The following is a 14007-nucleotide window of genomic DNA, read 5'->3' as shown; positions in this document are numbered from 1 at the left end:
CTCCTATAAAACCCAATGCACTTAGTCTTAAAGAGTCACGTAATATATAAGAAGTCACATGACTGCCTGTAAAGTATGTAGCTCTGAATGATAGAAACATTAAATGGTGAGCACAGAGCTGCACGAGAGGCTTCAGCCAATCGGCTTGCTAAATTGAGATGACATCATCTGACTGCTCTGTGGTGTGACTACAGTAGGCATCATTGCAGCATAGGATTAATAGTTGATGATAATCCCTTGAGATCAGCCAATCAGATTGCAGGAAAACCAACAACACAATGCAAGACTGAAGCCAGATCCCTGTGCCTGGCCTTACCTGTGATAATAGTATCACAGGTAAAATTATGTAAAGGATGAAGATTTCTAACAACATCGTGATATTTGTTTCTAAAAATGCTTATTCATAATTTTCGGAGCACAATACAGTTCTATATACTGTAGACTATTTTTCATTAATTTGGTAGAATATTAACTTGCATGAGCTCATGTGATGATGAGTTCATTGTGTGCAGTCTGACATCATGATGAGTCAGAGAGTAACAGGACTCTGGAAATGCAGGTAAAGGCAGATGAGTCATAGATCAGCAGCAAAACAAAACCGCCCTGTCCCAGCTTTTCCTGATTATTATTTAAAAGACAAATTCTCATTCACAGTCTCTTTTTATACTTTTTTTTATAAATTATTTTGTAATGTCACTTAAGCTAGCCCATGCTATTATTATGTTGTGGAAGACTGTCATCTTATAAAGCCAGGGGTTTTCAAACTAGTGTCCGGGAATACCCAGGGGGCCACAAGATGGTCTGTGGAAATATTTAGAGACAAAAAGTTTTAAATATTTTAAAACTAAATAAAGGAAAACAATAAGAATGAAAAAAAAAAAATTGTTTAAAATAAAATAAATTAGTAAATAAATAGATAATGCATCTAACAGTACAGTGCTATAATGAATATAAAGAATATAATGTCTAAAATAGAAATGGAAGATTTTATAATAATTATTTGGGTCCCATGCACAAGGTTGATCACATTTAGAGTGCCGTGGCATCTAAAAGATTAAAACCCCTGTTATAAACCTGTTAAATAAGTCATGTTGTTTGACAACCAATGTTCTTCATTAACAGTATACACATTTTATATAATATTTGTTTACACATTGCACTCACTACGTTCATAGCATGATTATTTAAAGGTGAAGTGTGCTATTTCTGCAACACACAAACAGATGTCAAACCCTCACCCCATTCTTAAATATCTGGTTATATTCTTTGTCTGGCATTGTTATAAAAGCATACAAGTTATATAAATGTTTGAGTATTTTGTACACATGACAAGAATAATAAGTTAAAGCCCTTTAGAGAGCACTTTATAATCCAAAATTGCTTAGTCCTGCACTATTATGTAGGCTAATATTGGCTAACCGAGATAATGTTATTCAAACTTTACAATGATTAGCAGAAGATATTTCCCTTATATTCCTGTACTTGATGTAAACAGTTTCAGTAAAAAGGTCATGGGACAGTAACCAAAGACCCGTGTCATGTAATGAAGGGGAATTTCCTGTTTGCTGATACACAACAAAAAGCATGCTGAGCACGGAGCGAGTCATGTGACTTGAGGTGCTTTCATGTGGTATTTGCAATATGGAAAACACCCACATAATTATTCAGCATTTTCAGGCGGCTTATGCAACAATGAGCCCATTCTTGCTGTTTCCTCATATATAGCTCATCCCTTTTCAAAAAAAAAAATTACATGTCAAAAATATGACCCATGCAGTTTCAGCTGTCTAATCTACTTCATAATTATTTTACGTCATGTTTTTATAAACTTTGAATCACTGAATTTCTGATCTCATTTTCCTGTACACTTGGCTGGTGTGTAGGTATCTGCTGTGGTATTAGCCACAAACTGACCCACACAGCTGCCCGAACGATGCCTCAAACTGATGTAATTCACTTGTTTACTCCATAGGCTTGTGCTTAGCACTGTGTCTGGTACAAGACTTGCTGACCTCAGTTCCTGACTGTATCCTGCAGATGCTTTCTTATCCAAAGCAATTTACTGTACACTTACTATAGTGACAGTCAACTCTGCATGAAAAGAGATAGTTCACTCAAAAATGAAATTCTATAATTTTTTTCATTTTTGGGTGAACTATTTCTTTATCAGCTCAGATTCTACCATATCCCTAAACTCTAGATGACTGTAAAGGTCTTAATTTGGCTGTAAAATTAAAATGTCATATATTACTAATTAATTAAATTAGTATTAAATTACAAATGGAACAAAATGCACACAGTACTATTACTGATCAGAAATTTGGTTTCATTAAGTTTTTTTTATTAAAAATAATATTTGTATTAAAAATGATGCATTAAATTGATTAAAGGTGACATTTAGACTTTTTTTTTGAATTTCTATTTCAAATAGATGTTCTTTTTTCATTAAACAATCCTGAAAACACCAGATAAGAATGTACTTAGAGATTACAATGATTTCTGAAGGATCACGTGATGCTGAAGACTGGAGTAATGATTGCTGAAAATTCCCACAAATACATATTAAAATATATTCAAATGGAAAACTTTTAAATTGCAATAATTTTTTTTTTTTTTTTATCAAATAAAGCCTTGGCATAAAAAATAAAGACATTCATTATTTTGTGACCATAAAATTATGAAAATTATACAAATACAGTCACAAACTAAACTGACAAATCATAAGATTATGCAATGTCGCGATTTTAACAAATAGCTATTCATTCTTAATGTATTAATTAATTTCTTTCCAATACATCAAAAGGTGACATTTAGTCTTATCCACAAAGGAGAAAAGTTTTTTGGGGGTGAAAAGCAAGTATTTCGTTAATAGGGTTGTGTTTTGTGCAGTAGCATTTGTCATATGCTTCCCACATGTTCAGGAATCTATTCTGTCAGATATTACTTAATTTCTTCCCGATTTTATTTCTGTAGAAAATTTGTTTGTGACTAAAAGTTGTTCAGTTCCTATGAGCTTGATTGTAGATATGTGCTGCCCTCTAGAGTAACCTGGGAGAATTTTATTTCAAGGAAGAATCAAAATAATTGTCCTCTAGCTTTCTTTTATTGCAAGAAAGCAGCCAGTTGGTTCAATAATGCTTCATTTTAAAAAGCCAAAACAACAAACAGAGTTTTCTAGTCAAATAATGCATAATTTTTTATTAATAATATTATTACTCACAGTATTTATTAACATTCATGGGTCATTTTACAAAAGGAGAAGTATACTACAACCTGCAGAGTTTGTAAAACAAAAACAAGTCCAATAATTCTCCTTAATTAGTAGAACCAAGTAAATATGAATTAAAATACTCCCAATATGTATTATTTATATCAGTAGCAGTGCAATCATCATGCATTGTTACCGTTGCAGAGGTGAGCATGTCCGTGTCTTGGTCCTGGAGAGCGTCCAGCAACATCAGATTCAGAGATATCGTATATAAAATGTCCATAATTCACCCTTTAAAGTCAACCCTGCAGATGTGAATGCATGGAGAATCATTATGTATGTATTATCTTCTATGCTAGCCGTGGCGTGACAAGTTATGTTATGCTACAGGGATTAAAAAAATAAATAGAATGTAGTAGAGTTTATTATAGCATGTAAAAATGTTAGCATGCCTGGTTGGGACAAGGTTTACAAACAGGACAGCTAGCAGATCATGTGGAAGCAGCTCATACAGAATGCCTGAACTCCATTAGACACTCTTCTCTCAGAACAGCAGCGAGGTTGTTTCCCCTGGGTTGATTTTAGGGTGTGCGAGGAGAACAATTCTGTGCTGTACAGCATGAGAGTTTCTTTAAAGTAGAGGAATTCCGCTTTCACAAGTTTTCACAATCTTGCTCAGTCCTGTGCTTAATTCTGAAGTTCCTGAGGCGTGCTGAACGTTTCGTACACGTTGGCGGCAAACTCTTTCACCTGGTCTACCAATAAGAGATCCTAAAAACAAGAAAGAAAGCCAATATTGATGTGTGGGAGCAGCTTTTATACCACAAGAAAGTCAAAATGTGTCGATGCATATGAATGTTCTCACTTGGACAAAATGACTGGGTATTTCACTGCATATTGAATGTATCTGTCCGTTGATGATGGGAATGATTTTGGCTAGTGGGAGGCTTACATGTGATAGTCTGGAAGAAAAGCACGTAAAAAAACAGGAATTATTTGTACATCACCAATATTGTTCGCGAACTCGAAATTTACTGACCTTAGGAAAGTTATAAAATGGCTTAAATGTTGCTTAATTGTCCAAATACTTTTTGGGGTCACTGTACGAACCTTCCTGAAAAAAATGTATTTGTGTACACTGACCGGTCAGGTGTGCTGGAAGGGTTGGAGTCCCCCTGTGGGGGTCGGAAAAACTCTGACATGTTGTCTAGGAATCGGATAAAGCCTCGGCTCAAGCAAGTACAGAGTACAGTAGTGAAGTCTGGACTGAAAAAAAACCCCTGTAATTAGTACATATCTAAACTACTGATTTCAACCAATTTGGTCTCATCTTCTTCTTTTTTTTAAATGCTCTCTGAATCCAGAATTGTGTTTTTCATACAAAAGCTCATAAAGTTATAGAATTCCTTTAAAAAGGAACTAGGTTTACACAGGTGCCTTGATTTCCCCTCACCTTTCAAGTATATCTCTTGTTTCATTCAGCAGCTTGATTGTTGTGACATCATTCTCTGTGAGACCACAAGCCTAAAAAATATTACACAAATATATATTATTTTTTTCAGGATTCTAGATGTATAGAAAGTTATTAACAACATATATTGGATTACAGATTATAGATATAATCCATTGCAACATTTTACATGTCTTTACTGTCACTTTTAATCAATTTAATGTGTTCTTGCTAAAAAAAAAAAAAAATTGGTAGTGTATCATGAATCAAAATATTATTTATGTATACTTTATATTATATAAGTATAGCTGTATGCATATAATTGAAGCTATACATTAATAAATCTTATTCAGAAAAAAAACCCCCCGAATAAATGATACATCTCTACCTGCGAGGCTAGTGTGTCCTCTTCATCAGGCATCATGTACCATGAAAGACTTTTGTGTTTAGAGGAAGCACAGCCCTCCTCCACTAACTGTCTGATCTGAGTGAACTGTTCCTCCAACTCTTGTAGGGACAAACTCTGCTTCAGAGGCACCCTGAGGAGACATGGACTTTCCGGCTAAATATACAGGAAGACTGATACAACACAATAGCTGCAATGGCAAATAAAGCCATGAGAATGGGATGAGTAGATTAAAATTCATTCATCATCTACTCAGTCAGTCAACGTACGGTCCAAGAACTTCCTGGACAGCTTTCTTCACCACTGTTATCAGCTCAATGAGCCCTGACAAAAACAAAAACTGAAGATCAGCATCAATTATAGGGGAAATGCATTGTATTTTCAGGGCTTGCATTTTCAGGGGCATTTATTTAAGCTGTGAATATGTGGAAGATTTTTATTGGTGGGATTTTGCTCAATCAAGTATGATCAAGATGAATCTAGTCATACTTATACATACGTGTTTTATTCCATTAGAATCATATAGCCTTTGTGTGAAAGGAATGTGCCTATGTCTGCAAAAAACATCCTGACCACCACTTTTCTTTACCATAGCAAGTCTCAGGAAACATCTGGAAAAACATGCAATGGGTCTCTTCTCTTTACCATAGCTCCTCCCTAGGGAGGGATCAAAATTGCAAGCATAAGGAAAAGTTTGACTATTTGGAAACGCCCTGTATAGGGTATAAAATGAGATGCAACCTAGCATTCGACAGAACTTCTTGCAACAAGCTCTCGACTTTGTTTTGCTTAAAATAAAGTCTTTTCTTCTGAGAGAAAAATCCCTGACTGAGTTTGATCCTTGGGAGAACCGGCAAAATACACCACAAATATTTCAACAAAAATTCAATAATACATTTTCACCTTGCAGAGTTTACTTCCCAAATCTTCCATCTGTTTAAAAATATGATGTATAATATTTGTTATGACATATAACACTTAACTCTTAAACTCTTAAATCAGCTTTTCCACAAATACATACTTGCCCTGATAATCAAATCTTCTTCATACCGCTTGCTCCAGTTCTGCAAATCAGTTTTTGGGTATGAATGATGACTTGCTTCATCAACACCTGCTTGCACCACCTTCTGGTGAGTGACTAACAGCAGATGGAGTTCATGCATCAGTCCTCTATTGCTATACCTGCAGTTCCTGGATCTACAATGCTGAAATTTGTGCCGAATTTGAAACACTGAATTTGTGGAAGCAAATAAAGTGAAATAATATTATACATCGTATTTTTAAACCGATTCAATATTTCGGAGGTGAATTCTGGAAGGCGAATATGAATTTCGGAATTTTTAATTATGAAAATGTGTTAAATATTTTGAATTGAAATATTCACAGCTTAAATAAATAGCTATGTTAAATTTCATCCCCTAAAATGCAAGCCCTGAAAATACAACATATAAAAAATGCAAGAACTGTCAATGCAGTGCATTATTTTTTCAGTTGGTGCAATTCAACATGCTTTTTTGTTTCAAAGACATTTGTCATTATTTTTCCTTCATATAATAATCTCTTAAACAGAAGATTAAACTCTAATGCAGATTAAATGCTCTTATACAGATTTGACATTGTCCTCACCTTCTCCAAGAAGGTGCTGGATACTTGACAGATATTGTTGTTGAACATCAGGAGGGGCCAAGGGGGTCTAAAGTAGCAGTATAAGAGAAATGAAGTAACATTTAAATGCTGTAACATGGTAAAATCAAGATGCTTTGCACCAAGCCCTGAAATACCATTCCATTCTTTGTCACAGAGTTGTCCAGGTACAAGTAGCCACCAATTATGTTGAGCTGAACTCTGAGTAACACCACCAGCATGCAAGTGCTGTAAACCGCCACAATGCTTCGGGTAAAACCTAGAGAGTAGAAATCATTATATGAGAAGAGGAATAGATCAGAGTTTGATTAAAGTCAACTTGAATTTTATGTTTGTAACCCATTTTACTTCCATAATCTGACATATTATTGTGATACAGGACATTAAACTAAAAATTGCAGGACGGGAATCAAGTTGGTGTTGCCTTAATAACTATTTGGTCATTGCAACCAATAATGTTTTATTATCAATTCTGAAAACATTCATGCTGCTTAATATGTTTGTGGAAACTATGATTATTTTTTTCAGGATTCTTTGATTAATAGAGTTCAAAATAACTGAATTTATTTTAAATATACAGATTTTGTAATAATGTTAATTTTTTTTTAATTATTATGTTAAAGCCTTTACTATCTGCCCTTACATCCTTTCCGAATAATATTCATTCTTGTATATATATATATATAAAAAAAACTACATTGAATTGCTTTCAATTAGCTAAGAAATTGTTTTGCAGATTGTTACAGATTGGAAAGACAAACCATTTATTCTTAAGAACTGATTTAAAGTTCACAATAACACTAGGAATCTGCATTAAGTAAACACCCGAGTAAGTAAAATTTGATTTCATGTTGACTTTAATGCAATGCATCCATAATATTACCAAAAATAAAAAATACAATTCTTCAACTCACTAATAATCTTTAGATCCTCCCAGATTTCAAGTTTATTAGCTGGCCTGTGTAGGAAGACATGATCACTTATGTCAGTTAAGCTTATTTATTTTGTAATTAGGTCTGTTCGATAAATCGCATGCAATATTTAATGCGCATCTTGTCAGTAAAGCTGGCTCTGTAATCAGCAGTAAATCTACATCACTTGCGCGCTTTCACATGGAGCAGCATTAAAGGGGTCATATCATGCTTTTTTTTAAAGATCATTATTTTGTGTATTTGGTGCAACAGAATGTGTTAACATGCTTTAATGTACAAAAAACACATTATTTTTTACAAACCGACCCAGTGCATTGTGATTGGCCAAACACTGCAAGCACTCGTCGGAAATGTAATGACCCATTCCATAACCACTAGCTTCATTTTTCTAAATAATGTAAAGACAGTTAATAAAGTCATTAGTTTTACCATCAGTTCAAGCCCGAAAGGGGAGTCATGTGACAGACACAGTGATGAAGCTCGTATATGTTTGCAGTACACAAGCCACTGACGATTAAAACAGCTGAAACCACTGTGTGACTGTCTTTCTTTCTTTCTTTCTCACACACACACACACACACACACGATGCACAAAATTCCACTTTTGAACGTTCAATAGCAAACACTTCAACTAATAACAAAACATACTTCCAGTAGCTAATTCATAAGTGCCAGATTGTTGAACATGAACATTTGGGCGCCATTACGCACATATTTCTACATAGTGACCTAGACATGTGGGGGTGTGTTTGACTGAGCCGTTTTAGGGAGGCGTGGCAGAGTCTTAACTTTGATAAAGAATATCTCTTTGGATTTGAGACTTTAGTCTTTGCAACTTGACAGATCTTTTTCATGCACCAAGAGCTTGTTGTGACTCCAAAGAGAAAGGAAAAATTGAAAATCGTATCATACGATCCCTTTTACTACATAGAGCTCACTGTCAAGCTGTGCAAAAACACGATCATATTTTGCGCATGTTTGGCACAGCTTGTCAGTGAACAACAATTCTGTGAAGTTAATTCTGCTCCATGTGAAAACACGCAGGTGATGGAGATTTACTGACAAGATGCTCATTAAATATCACATGCAATTTATCATGCAGCCCTATTTGTAATGTAGATAATCATCTATAATTTACACGACTGACTCACTTAGTTTTCAGCAAAGCGGTGAGGCTCTCTGAGTTCAGGTGATGTACGATTGTCTCTCTGAGAGTAGGGAGCATTGATAACACTAAATAAAAAAAATAAAAAAACACAACTTACATCACTTTCACAACATTTATTACTTGATTATATCATTCGGTTTATTTTTACCTGTCATGTTACATGTCCTCTGGTTGCTTTCAAAATGAAACTGTCTGCGAGCTTGGGCAATGTACTCAGCTGCCTCTCGCTCCTGCATCTCCTGAATTTTTCTTTGTGCATATTTACCAAGCAGATAGACACCTGGGCATGAAGTTTGAGAAAACATTACAATATAATATACATCTTAAGAAACTGACATGCAATATGTCAGATATATTCAATTATATAAAATATGTATGCTGGCTAAAAGTATCAGGGTGAGGTCCATATCAACTTTCTTTGACTGTGCCAGTAGAAAAACTAGGTGACAGGTGAACTGAGATTGATTAGGTGGGTGTGGAAATAAGATCTAATGCTTGGCAACACTGTAAAAACATGCTAAACTATATATTATAGCATAGTAACACATTATAACTACATGTATTTTTATTCAGCTATTAATACAAGAAAGAGTTAATGCACAGTCACACATAGCTAACAATCTCTAAACTATACGCATGCAGGTGGTCAAGTTGTACGTTACCTCCAACAAAAACCCCAGCGAAGATGAATTTCCTCTTATGGCGTTTAATGAAATTCCATGTAGAACTCAACATTCTAAAAACAGACTTTAGTAGTTTAAAAACGGCAAAATGTTGCAAAACGTGTTTTACTCGTAACTCACTAGCTAGCACAATGCTACATGGCAACCGTTAGCAGCAAACAGGCGATCTACAGATAACAGAGAGCGTCGATCGATCGATCGATCATGCGGTCGTTTCACCGCCCTGAACGGTACATCCATTATTACGGTCCTCCGTAAAACACGTGTGTATGTAAGCAAAACGCTACTATTTTCTGATTTGTGCTGCTTTATTGAACTTATACGGTTATAGATTTGTTGAGGATACTGATGGAAATTCAAACAGACAGTGTTGAACTCATGAAGAGTAATACAAACATGGATGTCAAAGGCGGTTGACATGGTAAACTGATATTTACCCTTAAATATGGTAGTTACTGCAGTGCTGCTTTATTATTTTTTACTGTGAAACCTCTATAAAATAACATGACATTGCTTTTGAAAGAGTCGAAAGTCCGATTATGTACGTATGCATTTATTTATGACGATTCATATATCAGTTTTCTTTAATTATTGTTTTTAATAATAACTAGTGATATTTTGGTTGTCATGGTAAATGAGTAGGATGTGTGCCTACATGGTAAATGTATTTTGTGTGGTTTTTAATGTGGTAATTTTTAAATAAACATTACTTTTACAGGCTCTCGAGGCCCTTGAGAACTGTGAGGTTCCAGTTGGCTGTCTGATGGTTTACAACAATGGAAATTTCTATTGGAAAAGGAAGAAATGAGGTCAATAAAACAAAAAATGTAAGTCGCTTCACAATGTGCCTAAATATTGATCATTTAAGTAATTATAATATATAATTATTACATTTATTGTTGTTAGTGCAATTAAGTAGAAGCCAACATCAATACATATTATAATGTTATTGAGTATAATCCTATGCTTCAGTATATGTATTCAAAATGTATTAGTTACGTAACAGTTATATGCTGTTTCAGTTATTCAGAAATACATAAACAAAACGGTTCTTGCAGACTGAAATGTGAATATACCTCTTTTATGATGGACATGCTTTCAGTTTCTGAATGTAAATAAATTTTGGTATTTTTGTGAGGCTTAAAGTCAAAATGTGAAGGGTGGAGTAACTGTTTAGAGATTGTCAAAAATAAAAGTCTCATTACAAGGCTTTTTTTTCTTCTTGTAAGTGATTCATAATCAAATTATGATTACGTTGTGTACAGTCAAGATGAGAGCAAAATATTTGTGTTTTACCTAAATGGTTGCGTAATGTGAATTTCTAAGAACTGGTGATGCATTGTGAACTAGTTTTAAAAATAATTTCTCATATTATTAATCTCAGACATCCTTATTTGCCATTAACCTATATATTACAGGTTCTGTTATGCTAAGACTTTGATGAATGGTTTTTCTTAGTAGAACACAGAGAAACTTTGGAATAGATGAAACGACCTCACGTCTGAGCCTGCTTTGCTCAAGGCTACTCGGCATGCAGAAATAGTGGCACTGGATCAAGTGCTTGATTGGTGCTGTTTCAGAGAGAAGGACCCAATAGAGGTGTGTGAACAGACTGTACTGTGTGACCGTGGAGCTATGTATCATGTGTGCAGCTGCTCTGCGCCTGGTTCGTATCCTTGATGCTAAAATGTGGTTCACCGCGTTTAGAAAAGTTTACACATACAGTACCATTAATGATTTTGAAAGAAGCCTTTAAAATCCACAAAGGCTGAATATATTTGATCGAAAATACAGTTATATTGTAAAATATAATTACAATTAAAAAGAATTCCCCAATTATTGTTTTCATTTTTAAGTAGATTTTATTTTTATCATTTCAAATAGAATTTTATCATTGAATTTCACAATTTAGGGTTAGGGTTGAATTTTTAGCCACCATTACTCCAGTCTTTAGTGTCACATGATCCTTCAGAAATCATGCTCATATGCTGATTTGATGCTCAAGAAACATTTATTATTATTAGAATCAATGTAAAAACTGTTGTGCTGCCTAATATTGTTATATATATATATATATATATATATATATATAATATAGATTTTTTTTAATGAATAGAAAGTAAAAAAAACAGCATTTATTTTAAATAGAAATATTCTGTAGCATTATAAATATCTTTACTGTCACTTTTGATCAATTTGATGCATCGCTGAATAAAGATATTAATTTCAAATTACATTTGAACAGTATTGTAGATATTTGTGTCAACCACAGCACAGTTTTTATTGGGAATAGTACATTTTTAAAGCGTTATTGCGTTTTCCTCAGGTTTTTGTTGTCTGGTAGTATTAAATAATCTCAGCGCTAAAAGGACACCTTAACATTTAGACAGACATACCTCTTGTTGTATATGGGTGCAAAAATGAGCGGTTTGGAGGCTGTGGATCCATCCTGGACGTCTCATCAGATCATTTACCACATACTGGAACTTCATATAAGGTAAAAGAATTTCCCTCCAATTCCTATCCAGTTCAGTTTAAATTCGGAGACATTCTGAACCGTTCTATGTGGCTAGAGTATTTTTCTTGTAGAAACATCCACATTCCCTAAATTGTAGTCCAAACCACATTGCATATTTTTACTGTAGCACATGCTTATTTGCTTATTACAGTGCATCGCTGGCTATAGAGCAGAAGAGGCTGTTGAAATACTAAAGACTTTTTATAAACAGGAAAACCCAAATGGTAAGGGAGATCTGTTCATTTTTGCATATTAATGCCCGTTAATGTCTTCATTGTCCTGATGTTTTTTTTTCTCTCTTTTGTTAGCTCCCAAACCTAAAGTGAGGTAAGATTTGATCAGTCCACCAGATGGCGCTGTAGTCATTCAGGTAAAACCAGGATGACAAAATTAGGGAAGAGAAACTTTGACACTCGTTTTGAGCTGAAATGGAAAATATTTGAACATTCAGACATTTATAAGACATTGTGATTTTTGATTTTGCCATCTCTTTGAGATCACTGATTTAATCTACTATTTGAGGAACCACGTTTGCTCATTATCTGGATCACATTGCTTGTAAACCTCCAGGCCTCCTCTTCTCTGTGGCTGGACACTGTTGTCTGTTAAAAGCGTGTAGAAGCAAAAGACTGGGCCTGTTCTGCATTAAAGCAAAGGTTCTTCTCCAGCTCTCGCTCTCTCTGTGTCCTTATACAACCCAGAGAACTGCTTCTGAACTCTCAATGATCTCAGTCTTGGGCTCAGTAGCAGATGCAGGACAGACCCAGGATTTAGAGTTTTCACTACTCCATAGCCAGAAACTTTAAAGGGATCATTAAAAATGAATTTGTATCATTATTTTCTAACTCTCCTTGGTTGTTTTCTTTAATGGGACACAAAAGGTGAATTTTATAAAGAGTTTTTCAATGATCAATTAGCGTCGCACACCTGTAGGTCATAGATAGGTGTGTAGGAAAAAAGACTGATATAGTAAAAATATGAGAAAACAAGACAATCCCGCACACTATCAACTTGCAAAACAATAAAAAATATATATTTTAATAGCAACATTTCGATCGTATGATCTTCATCAGGCATCAACATTGTATTCAGACTCCATTGTATTTAAAACAACATGACAAATCACAGTGAAGAATCATCAATATCCAATCAAGATAAGTAATTGAATAATCATTAACAACACCGCATTGTTAACTCCACAATTACATACATCGTAAATGCAAAAAAAAAAAAATGAATAAAAATAATATACATATAAAATAATATTATTAATGATATCATATATGTAATAATCATATTTCATAACATTCATACCCATAGGTGATAAAGTCTGAAGGGTAAAAATCCAGAACAATTTGCATCTCTGTAAGAGCAATTCAATATCGCCCCCTCTGATGAAGATCATCTGATCAAAACGTTGCTATTAAAATATTTTTTTTATTGTTTTGCAAGTTGATAGTGTGCAGGATTTTCACGTTTTCTCATAAAGAGTTTTTCAAAAACATATATCCCCCCTTTTTTTTAGATAATTAAAGTGAATGTAAATAGAGGCTGACAATCTTTATAATAGATAAAAAGACTATAAAAGTACCATAAAACTGTATACGAGTAGTCATGCTTTGTTTACTTGTGTTTCCTGGAAGATGGAAAGTCACACAGGTTTGGTATGACATGAGGACAAGTAAATAATCACAATCAAGTTTTTAGGTCAAGTTTTGAAGGTCTTTCCTTAGGTTTGCCAGGGTTTTTTTTTTTCACATACTACCTTGGAAAAATACTCAAAATACTACTTTCTTTGTTGCTTCTATACATACAAATGTAAATTAAATATTATTTATATGCCACTATAGTTTGTATTGATATTTTGAATCAGAATTAAAAAAAATTCAAGATATGTTCCATTTAAATTTCAACTTCAGTTGAATTTTTTGGGAGTTTTATGTGCCTCTCTGTTATTTTCATTATTTGTATTTTATTTTTAATATTACCATTTAGATC

The 14007-nt window shown here is 34.0% G+C and overlaps 1 protein-coding gene and 1 long non-coding RNA gene across 5 annotated transcripts; one reads left to right on the top strand and one right to left on the bottom strand.

Annotated features, from left to right (window-relative positions):
* Nucleotides 1-3170: 3170 nt before the first annotated feature.
* LOC127938791 (peroxisomal biogenesis factor 3) lies at nt 3171-9685 on the bottom strand. Its single transcript, XM_052535664.1, has 12 exons — nt 9471-9685; nt 8957-9088; nt 8792-8873; nt 7623-7666; nt 6846-6967; nt 6691-6757; nt 5334-5388; nt 5047-5197; nt 4662-4732; nt 4352-4474; nt 4074-4170; nt 3171-3979 (listed from the first exon to the last, which is right to left on the bottom strand). Exons 1-12 carry the CDS (start codon nt 9541-9543, stop codon nt 3896-3898), a joined length of 1101 nt encoding a protein of 366 aa, XP_052391624.1. The 5' UTR covers nt 9544-9685; the 3' UTR covers nt 3171-3895.
* An 11-nt stretch (nt 9686-9696) lies between these two features.
* On the top strand, nt 9697-12915 carry LOC127938793 (uncharacterized). 4 transcript variants are annotated; one of them, XR_008148810.1, is made up of 6 exons: nt 9697-9762; nt 10210-10318; nt 10950-11161; nt 11882-11988; nt 12161-12233; nt 12318-12915. It is a non-coding gene; the product is annotated as an uncharacterized LOC127938793 (long non-coding RNA). The 4 variants fall into 4 exon arrangements; XR_008148811.1 differs by having other exon boundaries at nt 9724-9912; nt 10953-11161; XR_008148812.1 differs by having other exon boundaries at nt 9724-10032.
* Nucleotides 12916-14007: the final 1092 nt, after the last annotated feature.

Source organism: Carassius gibelio, chromosome A20 (genome assembly GCF_023724105.1).
Source record: "Carassius gibelio isolate Cgi1373 ecotype wild population from Czech Republic chromosome A20, carGib1.2-hapl.c, whole genome shotgun sequence".
Taxonomy (NCBI): Eukaryota; Metazoa; Chordata; class Actinopteri; order Cypriniformes; family Cyprinidae; genus Carassius; species Carassius gibelio.
This window is presented reverse-complemented; position numbering and strand designations above follow the sequence as displayed.